Source organism: Microcaecilia unicolor, chromosome 14 (genome assembly GCF_901765095.1).
Source record: "Microcaecilia unicolor chromosome 14, aMicUni1.1, whole genome shotgun sequence".
Classification (NCBI taxonomy): Eukaryota; Metazoa; Chordata; class Amphibia; order Gymnophiona; family Siphonopidae; genus Microcaecilia; species Microcaecilia unicolor.
In genome coordinates this window covers 19,332,982-19,353,124 of record NC_044044.1, presented here as the reverse complement: position 1 = coordinate 19,353,124, position 20,143 = coordinate 19,332,982, and the positions used below count along the sequence as shown (strand labels likewise).

The following is a 20,143-nucleotide window of genomic DNA, read 5'->3' as shown; positions in this document are numbered from 1 at the left end:
GATGCGGTGACCAGAACTGCACACAGTATTCGAGGTGCGGTCGCACCATGGAGCAATACAAAGGCATTACAACATCCTCATTTTTGTTTTCCATTTCTTTCCTAATAACACCTAACATTCTATTGGCTTTTATTGCCACCACTGCACAATGAGCAGAGGGTTTCAACGTATCATCAACGATGACACCTAGATCCCTTTCCTAGTTGGTGACTCCTAATATGGAACCTTGCATCATGTAACTATATTTCAGGTTCTTCTTTCCTACATGCACTTGCTCATATTAAACGTCATCTGCCTTTTGGATGCCCAGTCTCCCAATCTCGTAAGGTGCTCTTATAATTTTTCACAATCCTCTTGTGATTAAACAACTTTGAGTAACTTTGTATCGTCAGCAAATTTAATTACCTCACTAGTTACTTCCATCTCTAGATCATTTATAAATATGTTCAAAAGCAGCAGTCTCAGAACAGACTCCTGGGGAACCCCACTATCTACCCTTCTCCATTGAGAATACTGACCCTACTCTGTTTTCTTTTAACCACTTTTAATCCACAATAGAACACTATCTCCTATCCCATGACTCTCCAATTTCCTCAGGAGTCTTTTATGAGGTACTTTGTCAAATACCTTTTGAAAATCCAGATACACAACATCAACCAGCTCACCTTTATCCACATGTTTGTTCACCCCTTCAAAGAAATGTAGTAGATTGGTGAGACAAGATTTTCCTCCACTAAACCCATGTTGGCTTTGTCTCATTAATTTATGCTTTTGAATATGCTCCTTTTAGAAGACCTCTCTCCTCCAAGGCAGCATAGGAGCTGCCAGACTGGTGGTGGGACTTCTCTACAACGTCCCTGTAGGCCTCCTCTACTTACCTCTCTGTTTTCCCTAGTTCTACCAAGATTTCTACTCTAGCCTCAATAGAACGGATTTGTAATCACGATTAATCACATGTTTAAAGGTATGATCCCCCCCCCCCCCCCTAGCTCCTTGTGACTCTGGATAATGGAGGGCTAAGTGAGTTGTTCAGAGTCACAAGGAACTGCAGTGGGAAAAACTCTCCCATTTGATTAATTGCGATGCAGCCCATATATATATATAGCCTCCTTGTTATGTAAATCACTTAGACTATTGTTATAGAGGTGGTACATCAAATCAAATGAACATGATTATCAGCACAGCAGTGTCTCTATCCCTATTGGGTGGGAGGGGCTGAAGAGAAGGAGATGTACATTTGGACAGTACTACTGCTTGTGTTGCCCTCAAACTGGCTCTTACCTGAAGTTGCTCGTGGTGAGGGCCTGCTCACAGAAGTAGTCATTGATGTATGTGGTGAGGAGCCTTCGATCCCAATCATCAGTCACATGTCCCCCATAGTTGACTCCTGCAATGAGATATTTTAGGGCATCCCATGGAGTCTCCTCATATTCATCCAGATATAGGCTCAACAGGTTCTCTGATACCTGGGGCAGGAAGAGAGGAAATAAAATCAAAAGCCAATTAAAGTGTTTGTTAACTCCAATAATTAAATAATTGGAGCCTGTTAACTAATTATTTTGGGTGCCAATCTGGGATCCGCGCCTATTACAGAATCCGAGGGATAAAGACACCACCCACATGTGGGACTGGAGAAAGTATTCTAGCTTTTAAATCAAGCTCTGAGAAAGCTCTGTGCCCTGGTGCCACTGGATGATGCCTTTCACTGTGTGACTGATTATATCCTGTCTATCAGAGAATTCACAGATCCCTCGCAGGGAGAAAAGAGAGGACACAGATCCCTTACCTCAAAGTCTGAGTCATTGAAGCCATAGACAATGTTCCAGCCCAGCTGCAGGAACTTTTTGCGCTCCAGCAGCACACTGTGGAAGAAGCAGAGTGCAAAGAGAAGCTTCTTGTACTTCTGCGGCTTGGTGCATCGGTTGAACTGCTGCATAGTAATCAGATTGTACAGACGCGTCATGTTCGCCTTCAGACCCTGGAGCAGCCAAAAGCAACGTGAAAAGGAAGTGAAGAATGAGTCTTGTAGAGGGAGGACAGCCGGGTCTCTGCCAGGTAATTTCCAGGTCACCAGCAAACTAAATCCTTACCATTACTACTAAATTATATAAACAGTGGAATGCCAAACACATTTATATGTTTACTCATCTGCATGTATATGTTCAGCCAGTTTACATGTATAAGTTCCAACTTTATGCAGATGAGTTAGGACTGATATGGGTGCAGCCTGCTTGTACATATACCCCCCCCCCCCCCCCCCCAATATTCAAAACTAATTAACCAGCCAGGAATGGCTCCTGGACAGTTAAATAGGGTTTTAGCGCCTAATCGCGGATTTTCAGTCCGAGGTAGCTGGTTAAAAGCAGATATTCAGTGCCAAACTGGATATCTTGAGCGGTCAAAATAGGTCGCTTAATAGCAGGACCATCTTTGACTGCTAAAAAGTGACAAAACAGTGGGCTTTCAAGTCTGCGAATTGTAATAATAATTCCATGACATGTATTTCTCCTATTTGGCCGGCAGATGGTGTTTGTTTTGTGTTTTAAAGCTGTTGCAGAAAAAGTTGTTTTCTTTTACAGTTTAAGCTTGTGAAAAGGCAATTTGCACCACTGGCCCGATACTTTCAAAGTTGGTGCCCTGGGTTCTGAGGTACTTTTCCTTCAGCACCTTCTGCTATTCCAGGCCTAATGATACACTTCTACTTCCACCTCCCTGCTCTGCTGTTCCTTCCCTAAGCAGGACTGGCCTCGTACCTTTGGCGGTTCAGTGGTCATCTTGATGCTGGCCTGGAGGATAGAGATAGGGAAGTCAGGGTGTGGGCTAGAGCTAAGCCAAAGGCGGAATTCTGGATGTGGCTGTTCCACCTGCAGCTGCTCCACCAGCTTGTCCAGTTGGGGCATCCAGGACAGGGAGAGGTGACAGTTAGCCAGAAAGACCCAGTTACCTGTCACAAAAGAGAGAAAAAGAAGTGAGTTCTTGCAAGGTTTCCTGGCAGTATCCCAGGCAAAAGACTTATGTAGTCATGACATGAATTTGGTAGCTCTGCATTATGGAAGTACAAGGTTGCTGCTAGAAGTCACAGCACCTATTTTGAAGTGGGCATTGCTCCTGCCTGCTTCTCCCAGAAAGCTAAGCCTGGGAGGCCCTATGGGGGTAGGGGGTGGGGGCTGGGGTTAGATTAGATTTTCTTTGGGGGTTGGGGGGTTGGGTGAGAGGGGGAATTCTGCAGTTTCAGGGGATGGGAGGAGATATCAGAAAGGGGGCTGATGGACGTTACTGGCCAATATCCAGAGGTTAACTGGGTATCAGTTGATATTCACAAAAAGTTAAGGCACCCTCTTTCTGTCCTAAGTTTGTGTAGTTACCTAGCCAGTTAATAGACTGAATATTGCCACTAACCTGCTAGATCACCGCTCCACCCAAACTCTGCTGGATAGGGGATGGCTGGTTAGAGGGAATATTCAGTGGCCCTGTCTGATTAAGTAGAAACATAGAAACATGACAGCAGATAAGGGCCAAATGGCCCATCCAGTCTACTCATCCTCAGCATCCATTGTCTTCTCCTCTCCCTAACAGATCCCATGTGCCTGTCCCACGCTTTCTTAAATTCAGACACAGTCTTTGCCTCCATCACCTCCACTGGGAGGCCATTCCACACGTCTACTACCCTTTCCATAAAAAAAAGTAGACTACTCCTCAGCCTATAAGCTCTTAACTTCATCTGAATATCCCTGTTTATTTCTTTTATTTATAATCCAATCTGTCTTAAAATTCTAGGCAGATAACCCAACACTACTGATTTAAATGGTTAGGAGCCTCTCCTGTCCCTTTTTTTTTATTGCTTTAAATTTATACCCCAAACATTTTAGTTTGTTAGCACTGTGGTCCAAGACTGGTCAGTGACCCACAACTGTGAATTACTGAATGACTAGTATTTTTGATGTGTGAGCTGTAGGCATTCTTACTGGGGAGTTATGTGACCCTGAGCTTTTTTTTTTTTTTTTGGGGGGGGGGGGGGGGGTCACAGCAGTCATACAGGGGAATCCCTGATGGCAGGATACTTGCTCAGGACAGGTGGGAAGCCAGTAGGGAGGCAGAAGATTATGAGGACAAGAGCACATGCACAGTTGTCAACAAGGCCTGTGCAGTGCTTGCCAGGACCACCAGGACCCCGGTGGTTGCTAGAGGTAGTGTGGAGGTGTTATGTGACATTATCAGTGGAACAGTGGACCAGCAGAGGAATGCAGCCATCAATGGAGCCAGCATGCTGGAGCTCTCCTCCAGCTCAGAGCAGCATGCGTGGGTATACCCACATTCCCCAAGTCCCTCCCCTACTCATTCTTCCTCATCCACAGAGGAGCATAGGTGCAGGACTCCTCCTCTCAAGGAACTTTACTGTGGCATCCCCAGGTTTGGATTTTCTCTTTGTTACTATTTAACCTTTTCCTGAGCCCTCTTGCCGCCTTCATCCAGTCCATCAGGATTTCTGCTTACTTCTATGCTGATGACATTCTACTGCGCTACCCAACCTACCCCTCCCCTCTTCAATTGCCCCACTCCAGGCTTGTTTAGATTCAGTTTCTCAATGGTTGCTTGATCACCGTTTAGTTCTCGATGCTGACAAAACCGTTGCTTGCCAATTCTCTGGTACACTAACCTCCCCCCACCCCAACCGCATCCTCTCAATTTGTTTGGAACTCAAATAACCCCAGTCACCAACTGTGGCTATCTTGGGATCATCTGGGACTCTTCCCTCTCCTTTAAGTCACAAATATCGCACTTATCTAAAATCTATTTTCTCCACTTTTGCCAGCTCTACACCATATGTCATTTTTTCAACCATGATAGCTTCCCTGCTTTCATTCTCTCTCTTTTCACCACCTGTCTCGATTACTGCAACAGTCTCTATGCAGGTTTACCAAAGTCATCACTGAAAATGCTACAAACTCTCCAGAACTCCGCAATTAGGTTACTTTGTCATGCTCGTTGCTCAGATCACTCCACTCCTCTTCTAATACAGCATCCCTGGTTGCCCATCTAAGAGCGCATAATCTTTAAGGTAGCAACACTCACCTTCAAGGCTCTTAGGCTCGGCCATCTAGAATACCTCGGTTTCCTTACCAACCCTTATTCACCCACTCAGACTCTCCGTTTACTTAATGACCATCGTCTTGTTCCTCCCAGTCCTAAGGTCGCTCACTATGAGACAAGTAGACACTGTGCATTTCTCTTCCATTCATCCCAACCCATGTTTGGAACAACCTCCTAATTTCACTTTGTTCTGAATCATCTTTTTAAAAATTTTAAGGCCAATCTGAAGGCCTGGCTCTTTAGGCAGGCTTTTAGAGAGTCGTATTGACTGGATTGATTGGGTACATTAGCCAGAGACCATCCTACACTTGCGTCTTCCTTCTGTTTCTATCCTCTTTGTGCGAGTGCTCTTTGTCCTGCCTTGGTAGCTAGAGCTAAACTATACATCATGGGAAGACAATGCTTGGATTTTTTTAAAAATGAAAGAAAAAGAAAAGTATTGTAGACAAGTGTGCCTGCATCTCTCTGCTTGTCTGTACAGAAACTTAAAAGAGCCAAAGCATATCTTTCAAATGCTATCAGTATGCTTTTATAACCATTAAAATTAGCAAAGACTTAAAACATGATGATTTCTATTTCAGATTACAGTATGGCTGCAACCACGATGTAACTGATAAAATTAAGGACATATCAGGTCTAATAGAAGATGTGAACCCTTAATTGCATCTTTGGAGGTTTTGGGATGAAAAATAAAAGCTTTAAGGAACTACACAAAACGCATTGCATTTGTTTGAACATCAAGAACTGTCACAGCTAAGAAGCTGAATGCTAGTATGGGTCCAGCATATGGAGAATGGATATCTAAAGCGGGGGAAATAATATCGTATGATAAGCAGGTTCTTGGAGGGGAAACCTGCTCACCATCTTTGATTCCCTCTTTGATCATGCGTGTGGCGATGGGAGCCTGCCCCTGGCCCAGAGAGAGAGCCTGGAAGCGGTGCGCCATTCGAGACTGCTCAGCCAGCTGCAGAAGGGAGCTGGTGGGATCCACGCCAGGAGACAACACGAAGATCAGTGGTGACTTTGTGGTGGAATCATCAATAACCTGCAGGGAAAAGAAGAGAGGTCATTCCGGAGTGGTACAGATTGCTAAAGCACAGCACGGCACTATTTTCAAACTAGCCACTTTCCTGCAAAGTCTGTGGGCATTTTTTATTCATGGATTTTGCACTAGTTTCAAGAATAGTATGTTGGTATCTTCTTTTTGCCAACTGTTGTGAGTATGAAGCACCTGCTGTCTTTTATGCAGGTAAATTTTCATGAAAGATAACACGACTAGATTTGAAAATATAATCCATGTGCATTATTTTTCAGTCCAGTACAAACTCTGCCCCCAGGACACCTCCCTCAAATGAAGCTAAAGTCATGCACATTGAACAGTGTCACCCATTCTTCTAGTGGGCATTTTGAGTCCAGTAGGGTTTGATATTCAAAGTGTTCATCAGACTAACTTTTGACAATAGCTAGACAAATCTTGGGACCTGAATACTTTCCCCTGCTCACCTGCTAACTTTTATTAGACCAACTCAATGGCATACAAAATTTACATAAAGAGAGGCTGTTTTGGAGGCATTCTTGGATGTAGCAAAAATCATCTGGTCAGTGCTGATATTCAACTCTGACCAGATAAAGGGGCCCTTTAACTAAGCTACAGTAGGCTTAAAACGGCTTACCGTGGGACACACTCAGGCATCCTGCTGTAAGATTTATTTATTTGTAACACTTATACCTTGTGCTTTCCCACTTATTAGCAGGTTCAATGCGGCTTACATAGTATGTCAGGATTACAAAGTAACATAGAATGGATATGGCTGTAATATAGTGAATAAAGAGGTGGTCAATAAAATATGGGTGAGTAAGATGGATAGGGAAGGAGGATGGTACAGGTAGAGGAGTGGGAGGAGGGACTGTAATTGGGAAAGGTATGTTGTTTAGTAAGGAAGAATGTATAGTGAAGGGTTGGAAGAGGGATGAATAGGGGAGCATAATCCAGGTTCTATCTTCATCTGAATTGGCATGTGAAAACCACACACTAAAAATATTTTAAAACTATTTGCTGGAGGGGGCAGAGAGTGGGCATTCTGGTGCTAATCCTACATTATTGTGTGCTAACTGGTCACCGCAGGATTACCGCATGAGCCCTTACTGCCTACAAAATAGGTGTCGGTAATTGCTCACGTGGTCATTTTTTTTAACAGCTGCGCAGTAATGGCAACATTGGCCCTAGCTGGTCACCTACCGATTTCATATCCAGCACAGGAGGCTCGATGAATTTGGAGCCCATGTTATTAATGATGAAAGAGGTGACACAGAAGGCAACACGGTCCTGGCGCAGGGAGCGGACGATTAGCATTCGCTGCATCTCACCGCATGATGTCTCCCATTCACCTAGGAAACCACAGATGGTGTTAGCACTGCCTCTGCTCCCACTCACAGTTAGGATCCTGAATTATAGGGTCAGCACTAGGGTACAGTCACAGGGAATACTGTTTCCAGGAGAGTGGGTATTAAAAGGACCCTGTGTGCAGGTTTGGGGATAGACAAATGAGCTGCAGGTAAGTGCTGGGGGAGTGTATGAAGGTGTTAGGAAGACTCACTGCTGGGGGAAGGTCACACGGAGTTCTGAAGGGCAACATGTGGAGAGTAGGCGACAGAGTGTGTGAAGGTCACTATTAGGGGAAGGTCACAAAAGGCCGACAAAATTAGGTGCTCAACGCTGTTCTATAAAGGGCGATTCAGGATGAGCATTCAGCTTTGGACATGAGGACGTACGTCAGCTGAAAACTGGTGTAAAATTTTGTTGAACAAATTGGGTGCAGCTGCTTGCTATTCTGTAACACCACCCACATCTTTTGTGAATGCCCCTGACCCGCCCATGCCCCTCCCATGGCCACACCCACTTCTGAGTTGCATGCGATCCAATTTAAGTGTCCGCTCTTACAGAACAGCGCACAGCCAGGTCGGTGGCCAAATCACAATTAGTGCCAATTAAGTGCTTGTTAGCTCCAATAATGAAATCATTGGATCCCATTAACTAATTATTTTGGGCTTTCAAACTGGGATGACCTTTGTAGAATCTGGGGGAAAGAGTTACAGAATGATAGAGAGTGCTGGATGGAGTTAGGAAGTTTCAGTTTTGAAGGTGGGTCATTGGGAAGTACCTGACAGAATCCCAAAGACTAGAAAGATTCAATGCTACCAATCCCAGGGACAGTAGTGTCTTTCTCCATTTATATCTCAATAGCAGATTATGGACTTTTCCTCCAGGAACTTGTCCAAACCTTCTTAAACCCACACTGCGTTAAAGAAACAAAAAAATCTGAAACGATGGAGGCAGATCATAAGCAGTGCTGGAGTAGTATAATAAAGGAATTAAGGTGTCTCAGTGCTGTGGGTCATCAGAGCACCTTATCAAGAGTTAGTGGGACTACAACTAGCAAGTCTGAAGTTCTTCTCACTACTCCTTTCAGCTATGTCTCACCTGGTAACATGGCAGTCTCAGGCTCCATGCTGGTATACCACATGTTCCAGTCCCGAGGGTATTGCTCAAAGGAACTCATGATCCCATGAAAATTAGTGAGCTTATCCAGGTCTGTGATATTGTCCCAGTTTGCTTCAGACAACCAGTTACTGCACGGGTTGTCCATCTGTCCTTCCCGGTCCAGTACCTATCAGAAAAAGATAGAGCAGCAAAAGGGACAAGGGTGATGACACAGGGAACTGAAATTCCTCAGTTGTCTCCTAGACAGAAACAGCAATTGCAGCTGGTCCCAGTATCGGCACACTCACCACTCCACCCCGCAGGAAGAAGTTGTACTCATCCATGTTCAGCTTCCCAGCCACCTCCAGGATTTTGGCACACATCTGAAAGCTGAACAGGAGCTTGTGGTGCTCAAAGAGGGCCCGACACGTATACCTGTGAGAAGGAAACAAACACAGAATCACTCAAAGCCTGACGAAGAGATGAAAAACTGGACTCTGTAACCTGTGAACTAAGATAACCTTTTAGCCTGGTGGTACTCATTACCTGTACACTGAGTAAGTGTGATAATCGTTCAGATTGGTGATCCGCTCCTCTAGCTTGGTGCTACGTTTGCTTTTCTCAATACTGAGGATGAAGAGATCAATATACGCATCAAGAGAAAACTGGTACATGGGATCAATCCGGCCCATGTCGTTCAGGACAAAGAACAGGATGGAGGCTCGTTGAGAACAAGGCCGGTATCCCTGGTGGAGAAAAGCAGGCAGATGACCACGGACACCTAGCTTTAATTCTTCACACCTCCATGCACACATTCCCCTAGCTTTCCCCCTTCACACCAGGGGACGCACAAGTTCGTACAGTACATATCACAGAAGCTTTACTCTTTCATAGGGCACACGTGTCTTCACGCCAGCATATATACTCACTTTGCAGCAGTACAAGCACATCACAGAAGCTTTATTTCTTTATACTAGTGTATGCAAATTACAGGAGCACCTTTGCTCCTTCACTTCAACACAAATACATCATGGCTGCTTTGCTCTTTCTCACACCAGTATATGTGCACTGTGCCAGAACTTCAGCACAGCAGCCAGCACACATATCCCAGGAGATCTACTTAAGAACATTAGAATATCCATACTGGGTCAGACTGATACAGGTTCACCGCTGCCCCCCCCCCCCACAATTGCCGCCACTGCCCCCCCCCCCCCCAGATTGCTGCTGAAATACCTTGTTGGCTTGGTGGGGATCCCAAGGCCTCTCCCTATCCGTTTCCACATACAGTTCAAACTCCTCTTATTGACTTATAAGTGCATTCACTCTGCTGCTCCTCAGTACCTCTCCACTTTCATCTCTCCCAACACTCCTCCCCGAGAAATCTGTTCACTGGGTAAATCTCTCTTATCTGCACCCTTCTCCTCCACCGCTAACTCCAGACTCCGTTCATTTTATCTTGTTGCACCATATGCCTGGAATAGACTTCCTGAGCCGGTAGGTCAAGCTCCATCTCTGGCCGTCTTCAGATCTAGGCTAAAAGCCCACCTTTTTGATGCTGCTTTTAACTACTAACCCTTACTCACTTGTTCAGTACTCTTATTTTATCATCCCCACCTCAGTAATTCCCTTATCTCTTATTTGTCCTGTTTGTCTGTCCTAATTAGATTGTAAGCTCTGTCGAGCAGGGACTGTCTCTTCATGTTCAAGTGTACAGCGGTGCGTACGTCTAGTAGCGCTATAGAAATGATAAGTAGTAGTAGTAGTAGCAGAAGACATCTTCCTCCAGCGCTGCTCTTTTGCTGATTGCCTGCCCCTGCAGCTGCTTTCTCTCTCAGAGCATGCTCAGTTTCAAAACTGAGCATGTGCAATGAGAGGAAAAGCTGCCGCTCAGCTGGGCAGAACAGCAGTGCTGGAATTGCTCCTCTGGGTCCTCCCCAGCCGCGGCACCAGCGTTTTCTTTCTCCTGTTCCCGTCGGGACGTAATCACTCGGGTCCTGGCAGGAGCAGGAGAGAGAGACCCCAGTGCTGGGCCCCCCTTGGAGGCCCGGGCCCAGGGAATTTTGCCCCCCCACCTCCCCTCTCGGCGGCCATGGACCGATGATCAATCTAGCCCAGTATCCTGCTTCCAATAGTGGCCAATCCAGGTCGCAAGTACCTGACAGAATCCCAAAGAGTAGCAGCATTCCATGCTACCAATCCTAGGGACAGTAGTGTCTTTCTCCATTTATATCTCAATAGTCATTGAGTGGAAAAATATTTCCTCCTATTCATTTTAAAAGCATTATTGGTAGGTATGCTGGTAGGAAGGAGAACCAATTATCCAGACTCTTTCTCACACACACACACAGTTTTGGCTTCTGACCTCCCTGGCCATGTCAATCATTATTTCCGTCTCCTCGCTAGTCTCCAATTGCTCTCCCACCTCAGAAGCAGTGATCTTCGATGTCTGCAGGGTGTTCACCAGCTGCACATCATCCAGCAGAGATCCTGTTGCTTCATTCAATAACCTGCAGCAAGCACAAAAAGGCAATTTAGAGAGGAGCTCACATGCAGCTTTGGGGCATTTATTGCATTCATCCACTGGACTGAATCTGATGAGCTGAAAGCTATGGCCATATCAGTAATTTATTTGGTTAAGCCCAAGATGCTGCAGACTAGACGGGCAGGTATGGCAATGACTAGCTGAACTAAGCTTAACTTTAAACTGAGGATATCAGTCAATTCTGGGCTGAGACTGACTTTCTAGATTTAGATTTTCTCTTTCACCAATGTAATCTCAAATTTGCTGTCTTTCCTCCCTTCTCTCTCTTGTCTCTGTGGTTACCTGAGGATCTCATCTTCCAGCTCCTGTAGCTTCTTCTTGCCAGCCGCAATATTAATCACTAGCGAGTCCTTCTGTTCCTCCAGCTCTGGACGCTCCTTCCGCACCACGATTCCCAGCAACTGTGCTTCCAGCCCCTGCCAAATGAGAACAGCTCATCTCTCTGCCCGAGTAAGCATTCCCAGGCTCATTCATCCCCTCCTTCCTTCTGATGGTCTTATTCTTGTTTCTCTTCACTTGTTCGCATTGTTTGGGGTTTTTATTTGCTGAGGGGAGATATGATAGAAGTGTATAAAATAATGAGTGGAATGGATCGGGTGGATGTGAAGCGACTGTTCACGCTATCCAAAAATACTAGGACTAGAGGGCATGAGTTGAAGCTACAGTGTGGTAAATTTAAAACGAATCGGAGAAAATTTTTCTTCACCCAACGTGTAATTAGACTCTGGAATTCATTGCCGGAGAACGTGGTACGGGCGGTTAGCTTGACGGAGTTTAAAAAGGGGTTAGATAGATTCCTAAAGGACAAGTCCATAGACCGCTATTAAATGGACTGGAAAAATTCCTCATTTTTAGGTATAACTTGTCTGGAATGTTTTTACGTTTGGGGAGCGTGCCAGGTGCCCTTGACCTGGATTGGCCACTGTCGGTGACAGGATGCTGGGCTAGATGGACCTTTGGTCTTTCCCAGTATGGCACTACTTATGTACTTATGTACTTATGTGTCTACAAACTGTGGGGTTGATATTCAAAACCCCAGTGAGTGAGCCAGCAGCTGATATTCAGTGGCACTTGATCTGTTGATGCTGCTGAATATGCCCATTAACCAGTAATCCCTTCACTGGATGTTAGGGCTGAGGGCAGGGTTAGGATGGAGCGTTAACTGGTTAATGGCGATTTTCAGTCCGCTAACTGGCTAAATAACCACATAAAGTTAGGACTGCAAAACAGCTGCCCTAACTTTATGCACTGAGTTAATCAGGCACCGGTCCGAATATCGGCTGCTGCTCGGTTAACTGCCAGGAGTCGTGCATGCCCCAGCATTGAATTTCTGGGGTTAGTGCAGCCCATGGCTGGAAGAGGCTTACCAGCCATGGGCTGAATATTGACCCCTGTAAATTTGTTTTGATCAAATGTCTAAAGCAGAGAGGTGGTAGTTCTATAAGTTGGCATCTAATTTTTGGTGCAAACAATAGGCATAAAAGGTAGTATTTTAGCCACCACACTTCTTATAAACATAGTAACATAGTAGATGACGGCAGAAAAAGACCTGCACGGTCCATCCAGTCTGCCCAACAAGATAAACTCATATGTGCTACTTTTTGTGTATACCTTACCTTGATTTGTATCTAACGAGAACTCAGTAGATCCCACGGCTCTAGTCTTTGGATAAGCCTGGCCCATATTTATTTATTTATTTATTACTTACATCCCACATTTTCCCACTCATGCAGGCGCAATGTGGCTCACAGAGAATTAAATAAGAGTACAAACTTAATAGCTTAGTCAAGCATAAAGAAGTAGGTTGGAGGGAAGAAACTAACAACGTGAACTAGGTAGGGTAAGGGACAAGGGATACTTTAATCAACATGGCAAGTTGAGTGGTAAGTCTTAGCAAAGAGGAATGTCTTTAACAACTTCTTAAAAAGGGCATGATCCTCTTGAGTTTTAAGGTGACGAGGTAATGTGTTCCAGTATTTGGGACTCCAGTAACAGAAGGACGAGGCAAAGATTTTCTTATACTTAACTCCCTTACAATTCGGAAAATGGAGGTGGAGATAGGACCGAGCAGCAGGGTTGGCATTTCTAGGCAGAAGGTCGATCAAGGGGAGCATGTAATCCGGGGAGGCCCCATAAATGATTTTATGTGTTAGGGAGCAGATCTTAAAAGCGATGCGCTCCTGTACTGGCAGCCAATGAAGTTTAAATCGCAGGGGTTCAGCATGTGCAAAACGCCTTTCTTTAAGGATGAGCCGTGCCGCAGTGTTCTGAGCCGTTTGGAACGTTTTCAACAAGGAGGTCTGGCAACCCACATAAATACCACTACAATAATCCAGGTGGGATAGGACAAGCCAGTGGACAAGGGTACGGAACAGTTCTCTGGGAAGGAGATATCTGATGCGCCGAAGGATCATTCCCACTCCTTCTGCTTTATATTGATTTGTATCTGTCATTTTCAGGGCACAGACCGTAGAAGTCTGCCCAGCACTAGCCCCGCCTCCCAACCACCAGCCCCGCCTCTGCCACCCAATCTCTGCTAAGTTTCTGAGGATCCAATACTGACCAGCGTAAGAGCAGGTGCCATGATTTGATGGTGGGCATGCAAACAGATGGAGTTTGGGTGGAGCACACAAGCACCTTCATAAACTCTAGAATACTATAATTTATGGACATTCTAGGACACAACTAGGTTTGGGCATTTATACCAGCTATATAATCCCACCATCTCTACCCAAGGGCTGAAGCACGTTTTGTGAGGGACTGCTGAGTGGCAATTCTAGCACAAACTCAGAAGGCTTTTCCAGAGGTTTCCGAGCTCTGAAACAGAGGACTAGCTTGGCTCCTTTATGGTGGTGATGTCACCTCACATGTGTGGCTACTGGATCCTGCTGTCCACAGAGAACATCGCTATTCTTTTACCATTTTTGCTGAATTCTTCTCTGCAGAACGTCCACTCCACGCATCCACCATCTTTTTCATAACTATTTTATGATGTTGCTCCTGAGTTTACCCTCTAAGCATTTTTTTCTCCTGAAAATCATTTGCTTCTTGTGCCTAATTTATACCTTTGAGATATTTGAATGTTTCTATCATATCACGCATCACATGCTCTCCTGGTGTTACACTGGGACATAGACTTCTATGGTCTATGTCCCAGAAAAGCCAAAGAGAGACATTGATCAAGTATTTTATATCACATTCATTGTTGGTTTAATTATGGCTTGATAATGAGTGTGACTGTTGGGAAGACTGGATGGACCGTTCAAGTCTTTATCTGCCGACATTTACTATGTAGGTTGGTTTAATCTATCTCACCTGCTCTTTGACAGCAAAGTTGACAATGGTGGTTTTGGAAGACGTTTCCGGAGTATAATGTGGGTTAGATAGCTTGGTGGTGATATAGAACCGGAAGTCAAGACTGTACTCTACATCTTTATCTCCCAACTTGATCAGTAGTTGGCCACCTACACAACACATGAATAGGAACATTTGCAGGACCATTGAGCGCAACATATTTTAATAGTATTATCTCAGAGCCTACTCACACACTCTGCAGACCCTCACAATTCAACACACACCAGTACCACATCTCAGAACCTATTCATAGACTGCCAAACCTCACAATTCTACACATGCTAACACTTCCATTCCAGTAAGGTTCTAGTTTTTATTGCCCCTATCACACTTTTTTTATAAGACATCACAACACAAATAGATTTGATAAGTACAAACACAGTTTCAAGACATAAGGTTGGACAGAATTTTGTTGCACAAAGAAAAGTGTATGTCAGATATTCCAACTGCACACAGCTTAATCCAAAAGACTTCAGACTTTGAGATCTTGCTGGAGACTCAACTGGCACACATATCCATGTAAAGTCAGCTTGCTGCTCACCTACTCGAGTGACAGACTTATTGAGAATTGGAGAGAGTGAGGGGTCCAGTTCCTCTTGAACATTCTGCAGAAGGACTGGATAGCCAAACTGGACCGAGTGTTCTAATGTGCGCATATAATCTGCCATCTGCAGGTCAATAATCTTCAACCCCTGAGGACAGGAACGAGACAGAAGTAATGTTAACAGTCTGAACACTATTTACTTTGGTCAGTACTGGAATCAAACGCTGACCACAGTATTTAAATTTCTACCCAGATATTCAGTGCCAGATGATACCCAGATGTTGGCCCTGACCCCTCAATTCTAAAAAATTATGCATCCAAATTTCCAACAGCGCACAAATTTATGCGCAAGTTATAGAATAAGGACAATTTGCATATGTAACTTAATAATGAGCTGATAATGCGCAGTAGGCTATAATTGGTGCCAATTACGCATGTAACTGACCTTACTCGCTATTACACATAAGACATAAGCATCGCCATGCCGGGACAGACCAAGGATCCATTGAGCCCAGCACCCTGTCTCCGACAGCAGCCAAAAGAACAAACAATTTGTCCTGCCCATCCCAGAAATGGTAAATTGTTCCCACATCCATTCAATAACATTCTATTGCCTTTACCTCCAGGAAGCCGTCCAACCCCTTTTTAAACTCCGCTAAGTTAACTGCCTTAACCACTTTTTCCGGCAACGAATTCCAGAGTTTAACTACGTGTTGAGTGAAGAAAACTTTCCTCCGATTCATCTTAAATTTACTACACTGCAGTTTCATCGCATGCCCCCTTGTCCTAGTATTTTTGGAAAGCGTAAACAGACACTCCATATCGACCCGTTCCATTCCACTCATAGACCTCAATCATATCTCCCCTCAGCCGCCTTTTCTCCAAGCTGAAGAGCCCCAGCCTCCTCAGCCTTTCCTCATAGGGAAGTCGTCCCATCCCTTGTATCATCTTTGTTGCCCTTCTCTGCACCTTTTCCAATTCCACTATATCTTTTTTGAGATGCGGCGACCAGAATTGAACACAATACTCGAGGTGCGGTTGCACCATGGAGCGATACAACAGCAGAATAATATCCTCTTTTTTGTTTTTCATCCCTTTCCTAATAATACCCAACATTCTATAAGCTGCACGCTCAAATTCCCAAGCACGCAACTTCAAGGGTGGGGGGCACATCAGGCAGTTATGTGCACTAGTATTTCTGTGCCAGCCATTGAGTTGTTAGGTGTGTAAATGCCAGTGCATTTTTTCTAGCAAAAAAGGTGCCAGTACTCAAATGCTAGGCCACCCTTCAGGGGTGGGGTGATCACTGAGGGACCCCACTCCACAATAGCCAGGCCCCCTGCAACCAGTCACAGAATCTATGGCAAGGCAGAATTGGTGTGTAGAGCCTGAGCTTTTTCATTAAAACTTGGGGTCCATAGGTCACTTTTAGCAGACAATGGAAAAGGTGCAGGTACTCAGTACCCCCAAGTACCCCCTCAAAAAAAGCCCTGGTAAATGTAGACTTAGACTTCTATTCTATAATGGCTGTCACATGCACCTCTGTTGTTACAGAATTCGCTCTTAGCGCACATCATCCCGGTGCGTAAATTTCAGCAAACCTTTGAATATTTGGGTACAAAGTAGCCGCCGGAACGCATCCCGCTACCACTGATATCCATTGCCATTACTGGAATAACTATCTGCGTAAGTTAGGATAGCAAAATTGATCTGTTTTGCTGACTTAATTTTCCCGGATAGATAACCAGGTATCGGTGCTGAATACCAGTGGTACCCGGATAACTTCTAGCTCCACTCCCAGGCTGCCCCAGCTCTGTCCTGATAGTGTCGAAGCTGTCAGAACTGATTTTCAGTGCCATCATTATGAAAATGCAGCTGAAAATCTGGTTATGGCCCCAATAAGTACGCCTGAATATCAGACCATGCACACATCCTAGGAATTCCTTCACCACAATGTAGGTCTCAGACTGTAGGCAATGTTCCCTCTATGGATTACGTTGATGTGAGCACTCACGTTTATGCATGCGTTACGCACATAAGAGTATTGAGGTTGCCAGATTCATCATTTTGAAATCAAAATGCAGTTTTCTGCTTTTACTTATGGACCATTTTGGAATTCTCTGTGTTTTTACCTAAGGGTTCAGAATTTAAGTTTGCCCTTCATTTGAAGAATTCTACCATTAGCTATCAAGCAGCAGCAGTGAACGAGTTAAAAGTTTGTCTTTCAGAAACTCAACTATCTATATTCTTAGTGCTTGAATCTTCAAAAGCAGCAGCAGTTTATCCTCCTAGACATATGGCCCTGGATGTGCATTCTCAGTGCAGAAAAGGATAACACATCCTCTGGAAAGCAGATCCCAGCTACAGGATAACTTCCTAATATTGCAAGGTGATGTATTTTCTCCCTGGTGGCCTTGCTTCTCCAAAGCAGCACAGGAGCTCTCTGCTATGTCCAGATCTGTTGCTATAGCTTCCAGAGACAGTACTTGTTCCCTGAGAGCTAGATACTCTTTGCACTGGATGTATGCATAGGATCTCTCCCCAACAAGAAGACAATTGCATATGACAAAAAGACATGATTGCCTTCATCCCTCTGCAGGACTGCTGTTTGCATCTTTTTTTTTTTTTTAATTAACTGTGACTGTTACTAAGGAGGATGGACAACAAAAATAGTTAAATTAAGGCATATATTTAGTCTCTCTTGAAATAGTCCCATTTGCTTCCATTTCTCTCTCTTTAACTCTGTCAGATCCCTCTTACCTGGGACAATTCCATATTTTTGATCCACTTGGAGGCCTGTCCTTGGGGATCAATCATCAATGGCCACCTGTAGAGCAGAGAAAGTCAAAGGGGTCAATGCATGCTGTTATCGGGAGCTCAATGGCTCCCACGGTAGGGTCACCATATTTGTGGGTACAAAGAAGAGGACACAAAAAATAAAATGCCAACCCCCCCCCCCCCCCCACAACTATTTTAAAAAGCTGCACCCACACATTTGGGGAAAGCAGGAGGCTTTTTCTCAGCACTTACTGGCAATGTCAGCGACTGAGGCACCCGCTCCTGGCTGGATCCTCAAGTCTTCTTTTTACCACGTCCCGCCTGTGCGGGAACAGGAAATTACATCAAAGGAGGTGAGACACGGCAGAGAGAAGACTTCAGGAGCCAGCCAGCAGTGGATGCCTCAATCACCGACACTGCTGGCAATGTATCCGAGGATTGGAGGACTGTAGGGAGGAGGGGGAAGGGACTAGAAAGGAGGTGCCATCTGCTGGGAGGTGAGATGAAGAAGAATGGGAAGACATGCCAGGCTTTAGGGAGAGGATGGGTGAATCAGCTGAGCCCAAAGTGGGTGGGCAGACCTGTGGCTATGCTGCCACTGTTGGGAACGAGTACAACGGTTTTTTACACTTGGCCAAAATGGTCAGAAAGCCCCCCAATTTAAGAAACTGCCCAGACACCAGGACAGTTCCCTAAAAAGAAAACATGTCTGGGGAAACCCGGACGTATAATAACTCTATCCCACAGAGACTAAGAGAAGTGTCACAGTTTATCGCAGAATGTCTCTAACCCACCCCACCCACAGTCCATGCTTGAGACTTCTGCACAGCCACTACGTCACAAATCCCCTCAATCCAATGGAGAGCTTTGGAGTCAACTTTCCAGAAAGGGGGGTAGGTGTACATATCTACTTTATCCTGCTGTCCATGGAGAACCCCCATTAAAGGTAAGCAACTTCACTGTCTCAGGCTACTAGCAAGATAAATCAAGCAAACAAGTGTAGCATACCAGAGCTGAAGGATGCCCTATTCAGCTGTAACTTTTTTATTTTTAAGGTGACCCAGACAGAAATTACTGGGGAAGTTAACTATCAGTAGCTTCTTGAGCTTGTTTTTCAAAAATACTGTCCCTTCAGGACACATTGTCTGGACAGTGGTGGAATTTGTGTTCACCAAATATACTTCAGATATGATTTCCTGACCACTGTGCTGCGTCAGGTCAGCTTTTCAATAAAGACCTTATACTTGCACCTGTGGTTTGCATCTCTGTTTGCTTGGCCACCTTTGCTCTGTGGTTTCCTCTATCACATGCCGTCTTTTCGTTCCTATCTCATGCCGTCTTTTCGTTCCTATCTCACCTGCTCTTTGACAGCAAAGTTGAAAATGATGGTTTTGCAGAACATCTCTGGGGTCTAATGTGTGTTGGAGCGCCTCAGCCATTATATTGAAAACCATTTGGAAGCCGTCTCTACCAATGTGGATCCCAAATGATTTTCAGTACAAAATCATATACAATTAAAAAAAACCAGAATAATCCAAAAATATACAATTCCATAAATATAAATCTTAAACATCCAAGCTTTACACTGTAAGCAACAAAACATCATCCATGTTTTTCAGATCTTTCGGAAGCCCATTCCAAAGAGCTGGGCCTACGCTTGAGAAAAAGCACCTTTTGGTTCCAATCAGAGCAACATCTGAAAGAGTTTGCAATAGTCCTTTCTGGGACAAACTCAACAACTTAACTGGCACATACTATTGAACACACTGAATCTGGGGTATCTAAGATCCTTAGATGGCAACGTACTTCTTGGCAGCATGAATGATGGACCCAAGATTAGTCCTGTTGCTTCTTCATCGATTGAATGATTGATTTATGGCACTTGTTATTCTGACTTGCACACAAGTATTAAAGAGGTTTACAATAAAAAAAAACATGAACTATTGTTATTAAGATTACGTGAACTTGGTTTAGTTGAGTTGAATTAGTTTAGTGAGTTTCTCGGCAATCGTTCATATTTTGTTTGGAAAAATGGTGTTGCATCTAATAGTTGGCACTCAAATTGTCACCTACATTGTATAATCTTTTAATGAGAACCCGTGGTTCTATTCCTCTCACCAATGGAGAGAGATTTTTCTCTTATGCTGATCATATCTTGATGCTGGTGCCAGTTTGTACTTTTATGGAGGACACGATTGATCAGGTTTCAGATTGTATGAATAGAATCCACTGTTGGGCTCTTGGAAATATGCTTAAATTAAATCCAACTAAAACTAAAGTGCTCTTGTTCTCTAACTCTTTGTCCACTATTCCTGATATTATTCCACTGTCAAATGATAAGAATTTAAAAGTC

The 20,143-nt window shown here is 44.5% G+C and overlaps 1 protein-coding gene across 1 annotated transcript in view; it reads right to left on the bottom strand.

The window, feature by feature from the left end:
- The window catches only part of DNAH2 (dynein axonemal heavy chain 2), a 218,871-nt gene that overhangs the window by 32,250 nt on the left and 166,478 nt on the right, over positions 1-20,143 (bottom strand). The window contains exons 68-80 of the mRNA XM_030186429.1: positions 17,773-17,839; positions 15,010-15,160; positions 14,430-14,578; positions 11,397-11,530; positions 10,935-11,079; positions 9,119-9,318; positions 8,881-9,007; positions 8,573-8,759; positions 7,331-7,479; positions 5,953-6,136; positions 2,754-2,944; positions 1,787-1,978; positions 1,282-1,466 (exon numbers count right to left, since the gene is read on the bottom strand). Of these exons, the coding sequence (XP_030042289.1) occupies positions 1,282-1,466; positions 1,787-1,978; positions 2,754-2,944; positions 5,953-6,136; positions 7,331-7,479; positions 8,573-8,759; positions 8,881-9,007; positions 9,119-9,318; positions 10,935-11,079; positions 11,397-11,530; positions 14,430-14,578; positions 15,010-15,160; positions 17,773-17,839 (2,061 nt within the window). The remainder of the gene's footprint in view (positions 1-1,281; positions 1,467-1,786; positions 1,979-2,753; positions 2,945-5,952; positions 6,137-7,330; positions 7,480-8,572; positions 8,760-8,880; positions 9,008-9,118; positions 9,319-10,934; positions 11,080-11,396; positions 11,531-14,429; positions 14,579-15,009; positions 15,161-17,772; positions 17,840-20,143) is intronic.